The sequence below is a fragment of the Trachurus japonicus genome, chromosome 9, assembly GCF_045865225.1.
Source record: "Trachurus japonicus isolate A0001 chromosome 9, Traja_1.0".
NCBI lineage: Eukaryota > Metazoa > Chordata > Actinopteri > Carangiformes > Carangidae > Trachurus > Trachurus japonicus.
The window spans coordinates 35,298,859-35,319,240 of NC_140915.1; the positions used below are offsets into that span (position 1 = coordinate 35,298,859).

Genomic DNA, 20,382 nt, shown 5'->3' on the forward strand with positions numbered 1-20,382 from the left:
TTAGGGTAAGTTTTACAACTCCTTCTACAAGGAATGTAATATAGAGAGATATAACATTGTACAGCTGTCAACAGGTCTTGGTAGTTAAAAGACAGAGCCCTTCCTCTCTGGATCAGTCACACACAGAGATCCCCCTCCAGTCTGAAGCAGTTCTGTGTGATCTTAAGCTATTCTTGTTTTCAAATCAGTACTAAAGAATGTTAATTGCACTTCATGCTGAGTGGAGTCTCACCAAAATGGTTCCCTCTGCCGTGCAAAGTAGCTGGCTGTTTGCTGTGACATGTTTTATTCAGAGCAGCACTTGCAAGGTTGTGTGTGAGTCAGATGTGTCATACAGTATGGTTATTGTTGTGGCAGTTTACCCCCTTTTTTGGTGTTTTTGTTTTAGTCTGCTCATTTAATGTAACTTAATGGATACACAGGGGCGGTTATCCATTCCCTCATTTCATTAATCTTGTCTTAAGCTGCTGTAATTGTGCTTTTTTGTTTTTTGTTTGAATGATATTATGTACTGGTTCGATTTGTGTTTTATTCATTTGTGAAAAAGGTACATGATTATATTCTGTAGGAATTAGTGGTTGGGCCTAAAGGGAGGGAGGGAGGTATGGGCTGATTTGGTATTTATGTTCATATTTTTGTACCCTGTGGCATTATTCAGCTCGAGGGCTGTTATGTTAAAAAAAAATACAATAAAGACAATGTTGAAAAAAAGAACAGCAATAAATGCCTATGGTCTTTGATCACCTGCAATCACCACTGGGAAAACAATGAGCACTCACATCTGGTTCGATCTTGATGAGAGCGATGTCCATCTTCTGGTCCATGTCCTTAACTGTGGCGTCGTACTGCAAACCACTTCTCAGCTCCACCTTTATCCTCTGCTTGTTAGCGAGCACATGCGCGTTGGTGATGATCCAGCCATCACCCGACACTACAAACCCAGAGCCACTCGACACAGACACCTCCTCGTTGGAAAATGGCATTCTGGGCAAGAGGAAAGGGTAAATCGTGACTGCACCTGCAGGAGCATGAGCCTGTAAATGTTGCTTCGTCAGGTGGTCCTACCTTTGGAAAAGCTCCAGATGCACCACCGATGGCATGATCTTATCTACTACATCTGCAATGAAGTTGAACCTGTAGCGCATACTTCCTGGATGTTGCCTTCCTATGACGATAAAAGATTAAATATGAGAGATAAACATACCTCACACAATTAGATACACTAGCAGTGCAACTTCACGGATGTGTTGCAAAACGTCCTCCCCGAAATGCCTCAAAATGTGAGTAGCCTATTGCCACAGAACAGTATACAATCATGGACCAGAGGTTTGACTGAGAGGAGTGAGCTAACCTCTCTTCTATCAGTATAATTAGGCAAACTCAAAACCATGGTAACAATGATAAAAATCTATATTTCACTATGCAGCATTGAGGATCTGGTTTATGCAATTTTGAGTTGAGTTGAGCATTATTTACAATCATTGATGTTTAATTGTTCCCAGACTATTGTGACTTCATCCCTTTGATGATCCACAAAAGCCACTAGTAGGTTGCTGATGTTAGATTTTAGCTAACAGTAATGCTAGCATATGTACACTGAGCAAGATGTAATGTTGCAATTTTTACACACCAAAAAATTATTAATGATGTATATGTGTGTACTACTGTATATATACGTATGTATACTGTATCATATTGTCAGTGCAAGCTGTTTTTAGATCTGTGGGTAGATCGTGAGCTCAGCACGGCATGCAGTATTTTCACATTTCCCTCATCAAACTCATGAAATACACAATCCAACAACTCCAAAACCCTCTGGTGGACAAGTTGTGACCTGCACATTCACCACGCTATGAGATAATAATCGGGGATGCAAACGGGTCAGGACCAAAAAAGAGAGAAATTGTCTGGCGGGGGGCGGGGTGGGGTGCTCTCACCATTAACAAATAATTACATTATAATATCACGGAAAAGTCCATTTCCAGTAGTTCAACCCCAACCAAGTATTGAGTGAATATAGATGGACATAGTTTTCAGAAGGCCAACATTGAAACAAAGAAATTTGTTCCTTTGCAATAGTATTTTAGTTTTGGGGATACTGAATTTTAGTTCTTCACTGAATGTTAGCCATAATTTTTACTATTAAAATACACTGAATAAATAAAGACATGGGATGTTTCATTCAGTGTGTAATGTCTATTAGTTTCACTTTTTGAATTGAATTAGTGACATAGGCCTTAATAAACTCTCCCAAGATATTCTAATGCACCTGTAGCTACATCAGAAATAATAGGAGTGATAGGTACAGTATGCAATAATTAACTACTGCATACATCTACAGCTCTACTTTACACTGTTGATTTGCATAATAATGTCCAGTGATTTTCAGCCTTCTGTGTTTACATTTGTCTGTTTTGATGATACAAATCAGCGGTCCTGAAATGTGTGTTTCTCTAAACACATTCTACATCGCGGAGGGTTAGGTTTTTTTCAGGGAACAGTAGGCTACAGTGTGTGTGGACTATAAAAAGAAGACATCTCTGGCTTGGCTGCAATGATTTTAAACTCTGTAATGCTGAGTCAGTTTATTAACACAATTTTCCTGTTGCCAGGTTGCCAGTCATTAGCCCTCCCTGTCTTTTCACAGCCTCTCTGCCCTGCAGTTGTCCTCAAGAGTTTCCCATCTTCAGCAATTACTCCCACCTGCACATCTGTTCTCAGTCTCCTAATCAGCTCCCCAGCATATGTCCCAGACACTGTCCCTCAGATCCTTGGAGCTGCTGGTGCTGGTCCATCAGACTGACAGCTGCTTCCTGCTCCTCCGCCCACTCCCTTCTGTTTAATCTCTTCATTCTTCTTAATATCTACTCTCAAAATGTTACTAATCTTCACCGTGTGATAACTCAATTCACTCCAGACTATTCTTCTTTGTGAGTGTAACCGTAAATTCTCAAATGAGAACTGCAGGGTTTCCCGCAGCGCTTTCCTGTTAACCGTGCGTTCACACCAAACGCGATGGACGCGATGCCATCGCCCATAACGCGAGCATCGCGTCGCTTGACATATTTGTCACATTTTTCACCATCGCTTCATCGCTTCATCGCGCTATGATGCAACCCACCTCCCGCTATTTTCTTTCTCTCCTCAACCATGGCTGAGAAATAATAATAAATATAAATACATATGAAATATTCACAAGGAGGAAGCTGTAGGTCCTCTGACCCTCTGCAGGCATTATCTTTTTTTATTACGACCGCGGTAAAAGTACGACGTCGTGTCATAAAGCTCCGGGAAACGGCCATGGATGTATATTATTGATCTGGGGAAAACACACACAGCCCCTGGGTTGTTTTTTTTTTTTTTTACACAGCCACAGGTTCTCTGGAGGAGAGTCTGGTGAGCGAGTACAGCCACAGTGATCTTCTCCACCATGTTTTGAAATGTGTGTCTGCAGCTGTGTCGGTGACGTGGTTGAATATCAACACTGATTGGATGTCGCGGCACAGCGTCACGCGATGTCGCTTGAAAAGTTCAAATTTTTCAACTTCAAGCGATGGACGCGATGATGCGATGGCCGCGACATCGCTTCATCGCGTCGCTCGTATCGCCCGAAACGCGCCGCCCGACGCGCCATCGCGTGTCATCGCGCCATTTACATTGACTTTTAATGGAAAGTTGTGGCGTTCATCGCGTCCATCGCGTTTGGTGTGAACGCACCGTAAGGCGGCCGCCTTAACAAAGAGCTGCCGCCTAAACTAACGTCCCAAAAAAAAAAAAAAAATGTAGCGATATTCGCCTTCGCCCCCCCCCCCCCCCCCCGTCGGACGATGGCCGCATCCTCTCACACACACCACAGAGGAGCGCGCATGCATAACAGCAGCGCGTGTTGAAAGCGAAACTTACGGCACGGCGCTTCCCCCCCCCCCCCGACGATCGATCCCCCCCCCCCCCCCCCCCCCCCCCCCCCCCCCCCCCCGTCAACCCCGCGCCGCCAACCCCCCCCCCCGTCGACAGGTCAGACACCACCTTAACTAACAAATTTTCTGGGGGAAACACTGAACTGAGTCTCAAACAGACTCTGGTGTCCTGTACTGGCCAGGTCTGTCTACAGGTTTGAGCAGATAAAAGACGGTCTTAATATTTTCTGCAAGTTCTTGTGAATGAACAAAACCCCTCAAAGCCCACCATTGCTGGTTTCAGCAGTTTCTAAGCTGTTAAATTTTTTGCTAAATTGGCACTGCAGGTGTTGAAACCGGACTCACAGCGTGGCCAAAAAAACTGGTGTCGTAATGTTCCGTCATTATCTCTATAGCGTGGTGAATGTGCAGGTCACAACTTGTCCACAGCGTTTTGGAGTTGTTGGACTGTGTATTTGATGAGTTTGATGAGGGAAACCAAGAAATCCCATGAGGATCCGTAGCATAGCTCTGAGTAGCTCGTGGCTCTAGAAATAGCTTGCACCGACAATTGCACAACCTACTGCTATGACTATAGGGATTATGGCAATGGGCCAATTAGCCAAAAATGTTGAACTATCCCTTTAAATAAAAGGCTGTCCCATATAAGTCTGTCTCTAATATAAGATGGGTCAATTCGGCAGTTGAAGCAAATAAAAGCCCAGGCTTCTGTAACCAACTATGCCAACCAATGTCATCATGTATCAACCAACACCTTCTGGATAAATCTGGAGATGACTGGCCCATACATGACTCAACTAAATGCTTTTTTACCGTTAATTTTACCGGCTATTTCAATTTAACATTCAAACTATACGTACTTTAATACTTTTTGTCTTGTAAGTAAAAGTGAACATTTGTCTTTTTCTGTAAATATGACTTAAAGGCACTACGAGGAGTTTTGGAAAGCAAGGAGTTTTCACACTACATTTCCCATGAACTTGCGCACATGGTGAAATGTTTTCAAATCAACAATGAAAGTTGGAGGTTCAAAGACGATCAGATCCGGCGGCGTTATTCCCACGACCCGCCGGGCAGTGTCCGCAAAACCGAAACTTGGAAATGCTGGGCGAGTTTACCACTAAATAATAATATGAAAATAAGTATAAAGACAAAACAATATATTTATCGAAAATAGACCCATTAACGGGTAACGTAGATTCATCCACATTAATATGAGACTCTTTTATAACCAAAAGCAAACTCCTCGGGGTCTCTTTAACAAAAGGCCTCCAACCTGGCCTTTGATATGATCCAAAGGAGTGTCTCTTGTAAAAGCACACTAAATCAATATGCATACCAGACCTCAGTTGTCATGGTTGTCATAATAAACACACCACTGTACTGAGAAATACAAGTTGTTGCTGTGGAAGATGAAAAAAACATTTGGTTACAAGTGACATCTGCTTCAACATTGATCTTTGTTGTCATGGTTACTATTCTAATCACATGGTTATCTTTATTGAAGATTTAAGTGGACCTTTCATACAGAAATCAAACAGTCTTTGTACTGCATCACTGTATTTCTGCCTGTGCTGCTGCCGTTATTACAATGACCACTAGGTGTCGCCTGGGTAACATCAGATTCTGGACAGACCGACTATGGGATTGGTTTTCCTTACAAGACAGTCTCCATGCTCATCCTTTCAAGGCTCTTGTTTTTACAACCATCTCCATGAGCTATTAATTGCTTTGTCCAGGACGACAGACCCCAGTCTCTCTGTACCACAAATTTGTGTTTGACAATGATCCTCAACCTGACAAAACACTAATTATGGGAGACATTGAGCCTCTAGGTAAAGTCTGTCTGCCATTTAAAAGAGATTTTTTTTTTATCTCAAGCAATCTGCCTGGTAAAATAAAGGTAAAATAAAAAATAAAAATAAAGTAAATGATACTCGTTTCATTCTACTGGTTTCATTTGTGGTAATACGCTTGACCTGCTCCCTGCCCTATCACATCCATTATGTCACATCACAACCTTCTGAGATTTAAAGCAGTACTAGCCTGTCCTTGCAATGATGCTGCTGACGCATTTACTGCTACACACACTGGCCCATCAAATCTAACTGAGTGATTACTAGTGGCCCTGGCTGCTTTAACTGCAGCCACAGACCCTATTGAAAATTATATCAGTGACTTAGAAGCATTTCATTACTGTCTTGTCTTGATTCCGTTGCACCTCTCATCACAAAAATGAGAGGGTCAAAGATGTCTGAACTCTGGTTTACAGAAGAAACACCTCTCCCTCATGTGTTGGTGGTTAGGTGTGACTGTGTGAAAATGTTCAAGCTTTTTGTATATCTTTCACTGGTAACTCACAGTTTCTCACTGTTAATAGAAACACACAGGGGTCACGTGATGTCTGAGTCTAAAGTCAAAATCTAATTTTCTTTTTCTACAATCCAACTGTTTGACACACATCAATAATGTTAAGGAAATACCTACCTCAACCCAAATCACAGTCTTTTCCTAATCCTAACCAAGTAGCCTTTTAGAACCGTGACAACCAAGGTCTGGTGCACCTGCTGCCATAGGGGCACTGTTTAAAGGACAATTCCAGGCGAATTCAACTCAGGGGTGTATTTTCATATCATTTTAGGTTTAAAAGAATGAATCTGAAGATTTTCAGTTTAATCGCTCCTGTTTTGCGGTAGTTGCATCTGTCCCCGCATCGCCACGGCAGCAATGAATGGGAGTGGATGTAAGTTCCGCTGTTTAGGCTGTTTCCAGCCCTCAAAGCCGCAATTTTTTTCCACAGACAGCATCAGATGGCTACTCAATCATGAGTCTCGCGCGAGACCCAGTTGCCGTGCTCGGTGTGTTCAGGTGCAGTGCGAAAAGCTACCGTTTGTGTCATAAACACAGGAATATCAACTCTTTACTTGCTTTAAGTAAAAAAAACTTCTCGGCGCATCTTTGAGTAGCCATCTGACGCTGTGTGTGGAAAAAAATGTACACTTCAAGCAAGTAAAGAGTTGATATTCCTGTGTTTATGACACAAGCGGTAGCTCCTATTGCGCCTGAATACACCAGCACTGCAACTTTGGGCTCGCGCGAGACTCTGGGAGACTTTGAATTAGATCGACTTTTACAAACATGTCGGCTTGCTTGAAGTAAATAAACTTCTCGGTGCATGTTTGAGTAGCCATCTGATGCTGTCTGTGGAAAAAAATTGCGGCTTTGAGGGCTGGAAACAGCTTAAATAGCGGAACTTACATCCACTCCCATTCATTGCTGCCGTGGCGATGCGCGGACAGACGCAACTACCGCAAAACAGGAGCGATTAAACTGAAAATCTTCAGATTTCAGACCTAAAATGATATGAAAATACACCCCTGAGTTGAATTCGCCTGGAATTGTCCTTTAAGGAGATATATTTGAAGGTTGCTCCGAATGGTGAACTATCCCTTTAATTGCAGTGATACAAAAACAGGCGGAAATTGCCAAAAATGGCCTCTGCATGAAGAGGTTAAATCAATGACTTGTAACTAGTTCCAGGGAGAATGGAGGCTCTCTGCCTTCCACCTAGCGTCTCTTGGCTGAAAACCAACACAAACACGCCCTGTAACCCATAATCTCTTGTATATGGCAGATAAGACTACACAAATATACATATTGTAACGCGTATATGACAAATAATGTTATTCACCGCTTCATGGATTGATTTATTGATGGTTTCGTTGAAAAATACACAAAGCGACCAGACTTACATAGTTCCCCTTTAACATAGTTGTAATGTGTTTTGATTTGATTGACAATCTGGAATACTTCTAAGAAATACTATATATATATTTTACATTACATTTGTTAATCATAAAAAAATCCCTCTAATTATATGCGGTACCACTGATGTCAGCGATCAAAACGCCTCCATGAGCTTGTCAAACTGACGCATGTTGTGTTGACAAGTGTACATGATCAAAGGATAATGATAACCTGAATGTAGCTATAAAATGTAAAGCTGATATTTGCTGTGCTACTTTTGCAGTGACAGAAGCAATGTTTGGGTTTGGGTGAGAGAGGCAACCTATTACCAGCTGTCCGGGAAACACATGAGAGCCTGAGGCCCAGCCTGCTCAGAGTGAACACACAGACTTAACAGCAGCATGGGGAGTCTGCCATTGTAGGGCAGAAGCAAGAGGAAATAAACATTGATTAGTTAATAACTTTCAGTATAGGAATTAAGAATGATGAAACTGTCTGCAAAGTGCAAAGAGGAAACCCCAAAAAAAAGAGGCCAAAGGGACAACACCAAAGAGGATAAAGCAAAGGTGCAAGAAAATGACTGAAGCGATTTCCGATTCATCTCCTCCTGATGGTCGGAGGAATAATGGCTGTGAGCTAACTAAAGGAAGAAGGGATGTGTTGCAGTTGATTTTCTTTTCTTTCTTTTTTTTCCTGAATCGATCTTAGTTTGTTGATTCAGCTAAGTGGCTGATGAGACGGAGAGATGCGGAGGAAATTGGTGTAGAGGTTCAAGGTGCAAATCAATAACACTGCTAAGAAGTATTAAGCAGCCCAAAAAATATGTTTACATGTGTTCCTCTGTGATTTCAGAACTGCATCTTTAAATCCTAATGGATCAAAAGATGTTTTTTTAAGAGATGCAAGATTGTAGTACAGAAGTCAAGATTCTATTTGTGAGGAATGTTTTTCCAGTTTGCTTGAGTTTGAAGAGGATGTAGCTCCAATTGATTACCTAAAAACTGTGATGGATTGAATTAATCCTTAATTATTGAAGTAATACTGATTATTTATACAAAAATAATTTAAAACCTGTTGCATAATCAAGGAGGAATATGAATTTGAACATTTTTGAGACCTGTGAGTTGATCAATATGAGCTGCTTAAAACATGATCACACTACACAGTGTTCAGGACCCCAAATTTGACGCCCCGGGCTTTTGTGATTACAGTTTTTCCTCAAGAATTTCTTTCAGGCCCGTTACCTAATAGGGGTTAGGTTAGGTTAGGATAGTGTAATGTTATATATTAAATATAAAAGGAGGCTCCCATGCTTGAGCTTAACACTGCTGACTAGTGTAAATATCCTGTGATTTTCAACCTACAGTGTGAACGGCAGCTGCGAATATATTTTTCTGCCATAGCTTGCTACAAACCTTTAACATCCCATAATATGCTCGTGCTCTCAGCAGTGGTACTCGGTTAACTTGTGTTGCATAACAGCACTGCACAGAGGCTCCCAAACTGAAATGATTATTGATTTCTGAATGAATGGATAAGTCATTTATTTTTGGCTTTTTTTTTTTTCTTTGACCTGGCGGGGGCTCTCGTTGGCCTGGCAACCCACCAGGCCTGTACAGTTGTAGGGGAAACACTGGATTATCAATGGAAATGTCTTAAGAAATGGAGTATGAGTAAGTATATTGGCATTTTAATACAATGTTAATGCTCACTTTACAATGTTTCAACTTTTTGCCAAAAGTTCAATGGATTACAAAAGCTATTTAATCTATCTATCAGTTTCAGAGTGGATCAAAAGGAGATTAAGGACACTTTCAAGCATTCAAAGTATGTCCTCAATCAGTTGATTTAAGTGATCTTACACTGTCGACTGATTTTTTTTTTTCTTTTCTCAATGCTCTTTGCCACTGAGGACTGAGTCAATTTCCTACTGTCAGAACTTTACTTGCAATGGGATGAGGTGTGACTAATGAGCATCGTCTTCAGGTTTAGGAGACGACCTGCTAGACGGTTTGTCTGGAGGAAGATCACTATACTACCTACAAGGGCTGACTTATGTGAGGCCAGTGAGTCTGTTTTGTGCCGATTATAAAATCCTCTTACAAGTTGGCAAAGAAGTTAAGAACAGTGACAGAGTGAGTCGTACCTACTGATCAGTCACACTGAATCTCTGGCAGATCAGATACAGATAAATGACATTTCCTGATTTGAGACTACTTGGAAGTCTCTAGTTCTCTGGGTGCAAACTTTGGTCTAATTTCTCTCCAACAAGAGAAGAAACATATCCTTTAGAACCCCTTTGAAACATAGTTTCTCCTCGGTTTTGCCATAATGGTAAAATAAGATCGACATTGAAAGTGTTGTGAAGGTTAATGCGTTTTAAGAGCTCCTTTCACTATTAGAGAGCTGGTGTGATGTGTGGAACGCTTTTCTCTTGAGCTACTCAACATATGTTATATCAGATTGTAAAATAACAAAGAGGTGTAAACCTAAGACTTCATCCTTCACCCCTGTGTCTCTTTATATACATGGATGGCATTATGTGACTATGACAGATGATGATGGCAATGTTGAAAAACTTGAGTGCTGAGGAAAAGCCCCTGCATATGGCGCGCCTGCTCAACCCAGTGAGTTATATGGCGCAGTGGCGGCTGGTGGTCAAATTAGTTGGGTGGGCTAATAAATAAATGATACCCATTAAATGGTTAAAGGGATAGTTCACCCTAGAATGATATTTCGCTCATTATCTACTCACCCTCATGTGGACTAAGGGCTGGAAGAAGTTTCAGAGTCCTCCGTCCCTTCTCTGAGTTACAGGGGGTCTTGGTGTAGCAGTGCATGTCCATATAACAGTTGTAAAGGGACACCAGAGCTCTTCGTAAAAAAACACACACAAAAAAACATCCAAATACCTCCATGCTGCTCGTATGTAATGTCCATCTTGTGCTGAAGCCCCAAATTGCGTAATTGTCCCGAAAAAAATTAAATAAGTCTATATTTTAAGCTTGTTTGTAGCGGAAGCTTCTCAAAGCTCCTCTTCCTGGTCCGTCCAAATCTCGCGTGATTTGCGCCGGCGTCAGTGCGGTTACTGCGAATCACGCGAGATTTGGACGGACCAGGAAGAGGAGCTTTGAGAAGCTTCCGCTACAAACAAGCTTAAAATATAGACTTATTTAATTTTTTTCGGGACAATTACGCAATTTGGGGCTTCAGCACAAGACGGACATTACATACGAGCAGCATGGAGGTATTTGGGTGTTTTTTTGTGTGTGTTTTTTTACGAAGAGCTCTGGTGTCCCTTTACAACCGTTATATGGACATGCACTGCTACGCTGAGACGCCCTGTAACTCAGAGAAGGGACGGAGGACTCTCAAACTTCTTCCAGCCCTTAGTCCACATGAGGGTGAGTAGATAATGAGCGAAATATCATTCTAGGGTGAACTATCCCTTTAACACAGCAGTAGCTAAAAGTTAGGGTTATCCCATCTCACAAAAGTATAGCAACTAACTAGGCTTACACACTGCATTAAGTAGAAGGGTCTAGTCCAAAAAAAAAAAAAAAAAGAAAAACTTCACCTGGTTATCTCACACATACGCACACAGTCTCTCTCTCTCTCTCACGCACGCACGCACGCACGCACACACACACACCCCCAACGATATTGCTCAATAAAATTTTTTAAAAAAGAAGACGATATGCAGCTCATATTGACGGCCTTTCTGGTCTGTTATCGCCATGTCATTTAAGTCTGGTGCTCTCGGTGAGTTTAGAAACTAGATTCTCCACTGCGTTCATGTTAGCAAAGACAGTTTAGAGCAGTAAAGTAGGCTAATGCTACCTGTGATGCTAGCGCCTAGCGCCGCTGTTTCTGTCTTCTCCCTCCCACAACAACACAACTTTTCCTCCGGTTCCTGTCATTGGTCTGAAAACAGCGGTGTTGGGCTAAATGAAATTAGCCCCAATGACAAGTAAACCAAGGGGGCGGGACATGATGCCTGTCAATCATTGACCCTGCGTCAGCCTGCTGATTGGTCAGAACCGGTCGGCCTGTGGGCTGAATGAAATTAGCCCAAACAGTCGGTCAATGGCTAGGGCGGGACATGGCACCTGTCAATCATCCACAGTCAGAAAATGAATGAGAGCAGACTCGGTGAGCTTGGGCTGATTAAAATTAGCCCATTCAGAGATATCCTGTGTTTTTCTTGAAACTATTTAATATTGTTGCCAGTTCCGATTTTACTATGACTTAGAACAATCTTTTGTATGTTATTTAGAGAATATTTTTTCCTCATCTTTTGTTGTGTAATGCAGGGAGGGCTTAGCCCCACTAGCCCATTGATACCAGCCGTCACTGATATGGCGCCCCATCTCCTGGAACTTTTACGGGGGCTAAATGAGTCCCTGCATTGGGAGAGCCTGGTGCTTGGTGGTAATTGGGTATACTCAGAGTGGGATGTGACGCCAACAGAAATAAGTGGCATTTTTAAGACTTAAAGCAGAAGTAAGCGATCCGGTCGTTTTGGCTAACTTCTTGTCAGCAGATGGAGTTAGCAGTCCCCGCCCTCGTCCCTACGTCACCACATTCACGCGCATCCCTTGGCTGCACACACAGATAGGACCGCCCTTTTATGCCGTTCTCTCTCTTCATTGGATAAAGGTTGTAGGATACAAGGAAAGTTTTCTCCTCGGCTTACAGCAGAGCAGAGTGACTGACAGACCCGTGTTTCAGACCAAACACTCTATAGAGCTCCGGACCCCACGTGACCTCCAGCGTTCGAGCGGCCATTTTGGCAGGAAACTGGCCAGCTCCGAAGCATTGACTGTAAGCGCCGAAGCCGTCTGAGTTCACATGATCTCACTTTAATTCCAACACATTGGACTTAATATAAAAAAAAACTAAATGGATTAAATATTACCGACCCTTATAATGCCCCCGGGGTGCTTTTCAAAAATATTTTCGCCTAACAGGACGTCCTAGACCTGCAGTATCTGGACACAGCTACTTGATCAACTACTCTACAAGCATACAAAAGCCGGCTTTATGCTCTTTGTGCTCCACAAAATGACACAAGCAGGAAAGACGGTGACAAAAAGAAAAGACGGACGAAGAAAAGAACGCCTCCAGCCTTTCCAAGCTGACCCAGAGCCGGTCGCAGCGCACCGCCGCGGGCTGATCAGCACCGGGGAGAGCTCCCGGCCGGCACCCCGATAGCACCCCGGACAGCTACGAGCTAACGTTAGCCATGCTACACTGCATTAACTGGGATGATACGACACTTACCCTTCTAGTGAGGATACAGCAGGCTTTTGCTGGTAGATTCCACAGCTGGACGTTCATCACAAAGCCAGACTGCGTCCATGTGTAACCCTCCAGGCTTTTGTATGCTTTTAGAGCAGGGCGATGCAAAGTTGATCAGGTAGCCTAACTTAGCTGTGTCCGCATACTGCAGGTCTGGGACGTGCGCCGGCGGCCGGAGATACTTTTGAAAAGCACCCCGGGGGCATTATAAGGGTCGGTAATATTTAATCTATTTAGTTTTTATATATATTAAGTCCAATGTGTTGGAATTAAAGTGAGATCATGTGAACAGACGGCTTAAAATCTTCCATTTTACTGCCAAAATGTTATGCAGCTGTTCTCCTGGTCCACCGATCCACGTCTGCCCTCCTCCCGCACATCATCTACATCTACATGTACAGTCACATTGTTTACGTTACGTTGTGTGTTTTAATTAATCCTGTTTAACACACACAGTGTGATCGCAGTACCGACAGAGTGACAGGCAGGTTCATTGTCAGTGTGCAGAGGGATGAAATGACAGCTGTTACTCCCCACAGTGACTCCCGACACTTAAACCTAGTTGCTTCTATACTGAAAAACCCTGACATGTCAAGCTTTAGGGTGTGTTTGAGGACTAATTTATCCGTCTAACCCACAGTCTATGGTCTAACCATCATAACTATGACACCTGAAACGGTAAACACAGCTGATCGATCGGAAAAAAATTAAGCTGGAGTGAATTTTTTCTGTCACTGAAAACGGCTGGTTCTTGAACGTAACTCGGTCAAAGTAGACGTATCCTCAATATGTTTTGCAGTTCTGTTAGGTCATACTACATGCTGACAAAGTTAGACATGTAAGACTTGTATGGGCTCGGAGAAAATCGCTTTGTTACTCTCGTTCTGCACCCGGCTCTCCCCTGTATCTACTCTACGAAAATCTTCAGATTCCTGCCAAAATGGCGTCGCTGTCAGTTTCGGGGCTGCGTGACGTCAGCGTGACGTCAGCTCCCGGAGCTCTATATAAGTGATTGCTGTCGGAAGATAGAACTATTTAAGACTTATATTAACACAAACATTCCGCTTACCTTCTGCTTTAACAGAAGAGGAGCATTAATAGAAAGTTTCACACAGCCTGAAAAAAAGCAAAAACAATGACAAGCACAGTAAAAGAAAAAATCATTACGTGTCCTGCAGTTGTGACACAGCGGCCTACAGGGCCAAGTGAGAAGATGTAAAGTTCCGTCAGCATCAAGCCGGCAGAGCAACACTGGGAGCCTTCCACTACAAACAAGCTTAAAACATATCCTTATTTAATTTTTTTCGGAACAATTTCTCATGTTGGGGCTTCAATACAAGAGGGACATTACAGATGAGCACTATGGAGGTATTTGGATGTTTTTTGGTGTGTCTTTTTGGACGAAGAAAAGTGAGCCCCGTTCACTACCGTCATATGGACATGCAGTGCTGCACGGAGCCCCGCTGTAACTCAGAGAAGGCACGGAGGACTCTGAAACTTCTCCCAGCCCTTAGTCGACAAGAGGGTGAGTAGATAATGAGTGAAATTTGAATGGTGGGTGAACTATCCCTTTAATTTATTGGTCTCCATGTATTTAAAATGGAGACTGAAGCTGTTTTAACAGCTGGTCTCATGTTGGAGAAACTCATAAACTTATCAGATAATCACAAAAACACCAGTCACATGTGTTGACATGAAGTTGGCTTGATGCTGACGATAAGGAATGCATAATCACTAGGAAACACGTGACAACAGATAAGACAAGACATGGAGAGACAATTTAAAAGTCTTATCCCCTGAACACCCATCACCAAACTGATGACTTACAACAGTGCATTTTACATGGATTTATGCACTTTTGAATCCTAGAGTCTCTGAAGACTGGGAGATCATAATTCATCAATGAAGATTCTAGATTGATTTTCTCTTTCAAAACTCTTCTCTTTGACTAATGTATTTTCTTTTTGGTCATGAAACGTTGACTGTTTATTAGTTCAGGAGATAATCAGACTGTTTATTAGTTTATTATGAAGACAAACCTGAATTGAAAATCACTTTAGCAGATGTGTTACACTGATTTATCAATAGAGATTTTTTATTTTGTTGACTGAGTTTGACTTTGTAAATAAATGTAAATGTGAATGTTTTTGTCCGAATTACTGGACACAGATTAAAATCCCCTTCTTTTTCTTGTCCAACACAGTTTGTCCTCCTCTCCTTCTTGTCCTCTCTGCCTCTCTAAGCTGTCCGAGGTCGACAGATACGGATTTAATGAATCCGCATGGGTTTTTTTGTGAAGAAAAAGAGAGAAGAGTAGATAGAGTTTCTCAAACTGTCTGAGTGACCACGAGCCTTTATCAATGGGTGGTGTATATGTCTTCTCTAAGTTTGAAAATTATTTGAATGTGTTGTTTTACAGTGTAGTTTGACTTCAGTGAAAAAACACTGTTTTGCCACACAGTCTGCTCACATGGCGTTTACCAGTTTACAGTTCTGGAACTAAGCTAAATTTTCTATCAGCTCTACTCTATCTATCATCAACATTGTTTTTTCAGCCGAGACAGAGCAGTTTGAATTTTACATGCACTGTATCCTCCTTGTCTACTTTAAATATAAAACCTGTGTTTGTCAAAGATGCTACAGGAAATTAGATATTTCCATTTTCTATCTGAAGATCTTCTAGATCAACAGGAAGACGATGCTTCATGTTGATGACACACTAAACCACACATCTCATTTGTCAGACAAGTAGCAGCACATCATTGCGCTTCTGAGAGTCATTATTTCACTGAGATCATGGAGGAAATGCAAGCACAAACATCTCCATCAAAACAAAGAAAGTACCTGGCACCATCCACTAGTTTTAGTTTGTGTTTTTTTTAAATCTGACACAGAAGCTGGAGAGTCTCCAGGATTCACTTCAAATGGAACCTGCTGTGTGGACTCATTCGTGTCACTTCAGGACAGTGTGCTTTTCTAAAATCTCAGAGTTTCTCCTCAATCTGCTGCTCTATAAGCAAGCGCGTGATCCCTGTCCAGAAGTCAGCGCATTCTCTGACTGATGCTGTGTTTACTAAGTTACATAAATGGACTTGTCTCTGCAGAAACAGCTTTAAATGCAAATGACAGCGTCTTTTGCCAAGAGGTACTTTGGCAGCACACCAAGTATTTTTGCCTGTCAGCGAGCTCCACTAACAAATCAACAGTATGCAACCCAGTGGCAGGATAAACAGTAGCTTTCACTGTCCACTCAGTGCCTCTCTGTGGTCACGGTGACTGTGGATCATCCGTCAGCTCAACACCACTTACAACTGATGTGTCATGTGTATTATTCGCGGACGACACAAATATCTTCTGTTCTGGGAATGATTTTAACCAACTAGCAGAGACAGTCAATAATTAAATGTCTAAACTACACGTGTGGTTTAACATAAATAAATTATCACTAAACCTGGCAAAAACTAAATTCATACTTTTTGGGGAAAAAGGCTACAATAAGAGTATAAATATACAGGTGAATGGGGTAAATATCGAAAAGTCTTAGGAGTAATTATCGATGATATGTTAAGTTGGAGACCACACATAAAACACTTGCAAAACAAGTTGGCCAGGAGTGTGTCCATACTATGGAAAGCTCAAAAATTATTAAATCAGAAGTCGCTCTATGTAATTTATTTAGCATCAGTATCACCACATTGCAATACTGTGCAGAAGTGTGGGGAAACATGTACAAAAGTGTCATGCACCCCCTGTTCACACTTTAAAAAAGAGCCGTAAGGATTCTACACTATTCCCAGTACAGAGTGCACACAAACCAGTTGTTCATCAATGCAAAAATCCTCAAACTATACGACTTAATCAACTACAAAACTCTGCAAACAGGGACCTTCCGCATAACTTACAAGGTTTTTTCATAGACAGAGAAGTGACACACAATCTGAGAGGAAATTATTTAGGCAGAAGAGGGTAAAATCCTTTTCTATCTCAGTCACTGGTGTCAAACAGTGGAACAAACTAGATGATGAGGTTAAAAAATCAAGAAACTTATGGGCTTTTAAAAAAGAAATACAAAACTCTATTCTAGACAAATATAAATTGATTTAAACCAAAGGGGTTTAACGTTATTCTAATCTGGACTGGCTGTCTAGTCCAGACCGCAGCTCTGCTGTTGTATCACGTATGTTAAGAAAGAAAAATTGTGATGAAATTAATGTATTCTGAATGGTAATCGGGGCGGGACCTGATAAGCTTTATGTCCAAAATAAATAAATAAAAAAATAAAAAAAGTTAATTTGCTGTGGAGACTCTAACTGTAAAAGAAGTGTTGATGTTTTGTGTGTGTGGAGGTTTTTAAGTCCTCTCTTAAAACCCATTTTTTCTCCCAGGCTTGAGACAGAAGTTGTTTTGTGTGGTGAATGTATGTGTATTTATCATCATTGCTGAAATTGTTGTATTTTTATTGTTATTTATTTTATGTAAAGCACCTTGGTCAACCTAGGTTGTTTATAAGGTGCTCTATAAATAAATGTGACCTTGTGTGTGTATTTTTTTTTATATCAATATGCTGTTTAGAAAAGCGCTATACAAATCCTATGTATTATTATTTCCATTAATTAGTGTTGAGGACTACTTAACAGTGTATTTAGACTGAATAATACAAAACCACTACAATAACATCTTAATAAACTATTGCTGTCATTGCAATAACACAAATTAACGTAGTAAATGTAGTAGTGTTACAAACATTGTATGACACAGTGTATGACCTTTTTAAAATCATCTTATATGACCATAATCTTGTTATTTTAACTGTTTGTCCATTGTTTTGCTGCTTTAAAGAGAATAAAAATAAAGATTTCCTTCCTTCCTTTCACAAACATGAAAAAAAATGATGGAGAAATATAGATTCTGCACATGTAAAAGTTTGGGCACGCTGCTAAATCAGTAAGCTCCCTTTGCCAGCTGTTAAGCATGAGAGGACACAGAAGTACTCCTCTCTGGGTGATAGCCAGCAGCACGGGAAAACTGACTCAATGATCCAGAGCCTCAAAAACCACAATGACCTACTTCAAGAAATATACTCGCTGAAGCTTGTTGGAGCCAACTGGAGGAAAAGTACTGAATTGTGTACTACATGATGCCACCATCACTGCTCAGTCTAGGACATGTATTTTCTTATTTTCACTTCAAAAATAAACACTGCATGTGATTTGTCCAGTGGTGGATGACGTTTTGCAACCAACTATTTGCATATAGTGTTTCCCTGAACAACTGTGTGTTGGGTTGTACACATGGCTCCTGTCCAAATAGTATGTGTAATGGGACGTGTTTGACCTAATTAAAGTAAATGTTTTGTTTATTCATACTCCATGACCCCAGGTCGGCTTTCACACCCGTGTTAAAGAGGAACTATGCAAGTCCGGTCGCTTTTCCTCCATGTTGCTAACCCTCCTCTCGGCCATGTGCATTTGTTTACAACTTAGCCAGCGAGAAAGCAGAGCTGTACATTAACGTTATATATCATATACTGTGTTACGGCGATGTGTATATTTGTGTAGGCTTATCTGTCATAAGATGAGAGTTGGGACACCAGGCCGGAGGCTCTGATCTTACAAGGTTGGTTTTCAGCCAAGAAGTGGAAGGCAGAGAGCCTCCATTCTCCCCGGAACAAGTTAAAAGTCATTTATTTAACCATCACAATTACTCTGAAGGTAAAAAAAAAAAAAAATGTAGCATAGTAAAGGTAAAAATCCTGCATAGTTCCTCTTGAATCTCTTTCAAGACAAAAACATTTTCATGTGTTTGCTCTTTGGTTCAGGCTGCATTTGTAAATAAGAAATTGTTCTTAATTACGGTTAAATAAATTTAAAAAAAAAACAGAAAAATGTCATTTTGTCCAATAAATTGCAGGAGTTGTTGAGATATAGGTTCACACACAGGCTAGGGTACATATTGATCCATATTAACAAAGAAAGAAAGAAAGAAAGAAAACAAACACAAAAAGACAGAAAGAAAGAGAGAAAGAAAGTTTAGTTTAGTTTTTATTATGGATCCCCATTAGTCCTCACCTTGGTAAGGACTATTCTTCCTGGAAAGAAAGAAAGAAAGAAAGAAAGAAAGAAAGAAAGAAAGAAAGAAAGAAAGAAAGAAAGAAAGAAAGAAAGAAAACTAACAAACACAAGAAAGACAGAGAAAAACACAAAGAAAGAAAGAAGGGTCACCAACCTGAGTCACAGCGACCCCTCTGCACCAGTGTGACCGGGGTGGTCTCACCGAGCTCGGCTCTCCTGTTCTCGGCTGTGAGGCGGCAGATGCTGGGGTAAGTCCTGCCGTCGCTGCCGCACACCGGGCCGGAGGAGATGCACACGCAGGAGCCGTGGAGGCCTCGGTCCGCTCCGACAGAGTTACATCTCAGTCCGTCACCGCAGGTCAGGCCGCTGTCCGCGCCGCCGCGCTCCCCGCAGGCTTCGCCCTCACCGGCCGCGCACACCACGCAGCAGCCGCACGCGTCCTTCACCAAGCCGTAGTAACAAGCCCGCGGCGCGACGGGACAGTGAGCAGCATCACACACCCGAGGACAAGTCTGTCCTCTTTTTCTCAGCGTCCCTGCGTGAACTGCGGAGGTGAGGAGGATGAGGTGAGCCACAAACTTCATCATGGTCTTCAGTCATGCAGGTGGGACTGTGTTGTGCGGGTGTTGGGCTCTGTACCTGCTGATGGAGTCATCTCCTATTTCCTTGCTTCTGTTTTCATAGCCTGCAGACATGGATGAGAGCCAGTAGCAGCACGCTGACACTGGATCCTCCTCCATGTCACTGACTATGGGATGCACATAAATCACATCGGGAGAAGTTATACTGTAGACCGTGCTTGTGATGATGAGAGGGATAAAATGTTTTTTTTATTTTGAATTGAGTTGATAATTTTCTTTAATGCACTGGCATTTAAAGGTGTACCCGAAATGGCCGTTTGTCCTGTTTGTCGAGCCGAGTTGTCACGAGTTGCCGCACGACAATAGTTTACCCTAGAGCCCTAAAAAAAAAAAAACACGGTCGTTTTCATCAATTTACAAGCAAGTGGGCAACACACAGTGAATAGGTTTTCTGGGCGCTTTTGCAATACCCATATCCTGCCACTCGGGGCGCAAAACCCTTACCACGGGAGTCAATGGTGGTGTCGTTACACTCTTTTCCAGTGCTCTAGTTTACCCCAGTAAGGAAAACGAATTTGATTGGTCGTTATCGAGCGGGCGGGATATTGAAAGCTTGGGGCGAGACCGAGCTCGGTGTGTGTGTGCGTGGCTGTGTTCGAAACTGCATAATACTATATACTTCCATACTCCATACTTCCATACTACATACTACATACACAAATATATAACTTTAGCAACATTTGAAACATTTTCATGCGAGAAAGT

At 41.9% G+C, this 20,382-nt stretch overlaps 1 protein-coding gene across 1 annotated transcript in view; it reads right to left on the reverse strand.

Annotated features, from left to right (window-relative positions):
- htra4 (HtrA serine peptidase 4) overlaps nt 1–19,623 on the reverse strand; it is a 27,318-nt gene extending 7,695 nt beyond the window's left edge. Inside the window, exons 1-3 of the mRNA XM_085788231.1 lie at nt 19,191–19,623; nt 1,066–1,165; nt 780–984 (exon numbers count right to left, since the gene is read on the reverse strand). Of these exons, the coding sequence (XP_085644357.1) occupies nt 780–984; nt 1,066–1,165; nt 19,191–19,623 (738 nt within the window). The remainder of the gene's footprint in view (nt 1–779; nt 985–1,065; nt 1,166–19,190) is intronic.
- Between the last annotated feature and the right edge of the window lie 759 nt (nt 19,624–20,382).